Below are 1,832 nucleotides of genomic sequence, written 5' to 3' on the forward strand. Positions count from 1 at the left end.
CTAAAGTTCATACTCAATAAGATATTCCGGATATATCTGATTTGGATCAAATGTGATGAATATCATCGGATCGTCGAGATCATCCACACAGCTGTCGTGAAAATTTTCAAGGCTTCCATGATCTGGTTTAGAGAAATAAAACTCTCCAAGTTTCGATTTCCCAACCATCACCCGAGCAAGAAAGATCACTTTAGTGAGTTTACCGTTTGTTGGAGCTCTCCTGATGCTACTGTATGTGTTTGCATAGAATGCACACGTGGTAAAATATATCCCTGCAGAGAGAAAAAGAAAAAGAAATGATTTGATCAGCTTAAAAAGAAGCTTTGTGACATTACACACACGCTTTTTACTGAATTCTATTCACTTTAGTAACTACATTTATGCCTATGACATTTTACCTAACAATTCTATTCCTAATCCTAAACTTAACCAAAACTTAATTCACATCATACCATAAAATCTATTGAGTACAGCATAGTAGAAGTGCAAAAAAGTGAGGTTGAGGTCCTCACGTTCTGCAAATGGCCCCGCTTTGATGGTAAAAAGGGTGAAAGTGGTTCTCTAAATGCAATATATACAAGTATACTCCCACGCACAACCCCCCACACACACATTAATAAGGTTTCTATACTGATTTCATTACCTTTGCCATAAAGTTTCCCATGTTGTCCAGCCAACCATAAATCAAAGTTATTTGTGCAAATGCTGGCAATATTTTCACTGTCAGTGCCGTGGAAAAGCCATCTCTCTTGAATGCTGTTGGTACCCTGAAGCCTCATTAGTTGTTTCGTTTTTCTAAAAGTAAAAAATAAATAAAAACTTTCCTTTGTTTGTTTTCAAGCTGGAGGAAAGAAAAAATATAATGCACTTACATTTAAAAGCCTTTCTTACCTGCAATACATTTCCCAGAGGTCCAAGTTTTGTATCCTTGTTATTGATACTATGGTCTTATTCAGGAGTCCATTATGTGTGATATAATGAGCCACATCCTGATACTCTGGGGTGCGTTTATCCAGTGGGATCAACTATGCAACACAAAAGACGTTGAGGTTTAAGGCGTGAGCAGTATAAAGGGTTAAAAATGCATAAATATCATTAATATACTTAATTAAATTAGAGTAAAATTTCTGCATGTCAAAAAATGTAGCCTTGGGAGCTACACCAGCCCATGTGTATGTCACCTATAATGTGACTTAGAAGTTTTTACCCGGTAAGGACCTGTAGCATCCAAATGTTCCCAGGAAACAGGTGGAGAACAGAAACAGGAACACCTGTGGGAGGAGCAAAGTCTGAACTATAGCCATGGTTTCGCTTTCATTTAGTGTAAAATCAAACTGAAATGACAGTGCTGTAGTCAAATGGATCCCAATATCTCACCTATTCTCAAGATTAAAGTTGCGTTGGATTCTTCTTTGTTTCCCTGTGGTGAGGTCCGTCTGTAACATCACTGCATGGAAAAAAAACCCCACACATTTTCTCTAATTTTCAGTAGCAGCAAAGTAGCAGCTGAGATTAAATGGGTGTTCACACAGACCTGAAAAATCTATTTTGCTCACATAGCTGCCGGCATCTACAACCATAAAGGATTTGTCGTTCAAATAAAATTTCTATATATCCTCGCTCCTTACACGATTACTGGGATCATTCTGAAGAACAAAAAGAAGACACTGCTATATTGATCAAACAATAACTCTTAAAAAACTAGATAAAAGTTTACCTCAAATCTGTGCCACCTCCCACAATCTGCCTACCAATGCCATGGAGTGTCAGATGTGTCCATATTTTCTTCTTCATTTAGAGCCCACATTGTGCTTACCAACTAAAGCTGAATA

At 37.5% G+C, this 1,832-nt stretch overlaps 1 protein-coding gene across 1 annotated transcript; it reads right to left on the reverse strand.

Annotated features, from left to right (window-relative positions):
• Positions 1 to 1,580, reverse strand: LOC102228406 (poly [ADP-ribose] polymerase 11). The gene is made up of 6 exons (XM_023349765.1): positions 1,535 to 1,580; positions 1,378 to 1,447; positions 1,208 to 1,289; positions 892 to 1,025; positions 644 to 795; positions 1 to 272 (listed from the first exon to the last, which is right to left on the reverse strand). Exons 1-6 carry the CDS (start codon positions 1,578 to 1,580, stop codon positions 1 to 3), a joined length of 756 nt encoding a protein of 251 aa, XP_023205533.1.
• Positions 1,581 to 1,832: the final 252 nt, after the last annotated feature.

This window comes from Xiphophorus maculatus, chromosome 17, assembly GCF_002775205.1.
Source record: "Xiphophorus maculatus strain JP 163 A chromosome 17, X_maculatus-5.0-male, whole genome shotgun sequence".
NCBI lineage: Eukaryota > Metazoa > Chordata > Actinopteri > Cyprinodontiformes > Poeciliidae > Xiphophorus > Xiphophorus maculatus.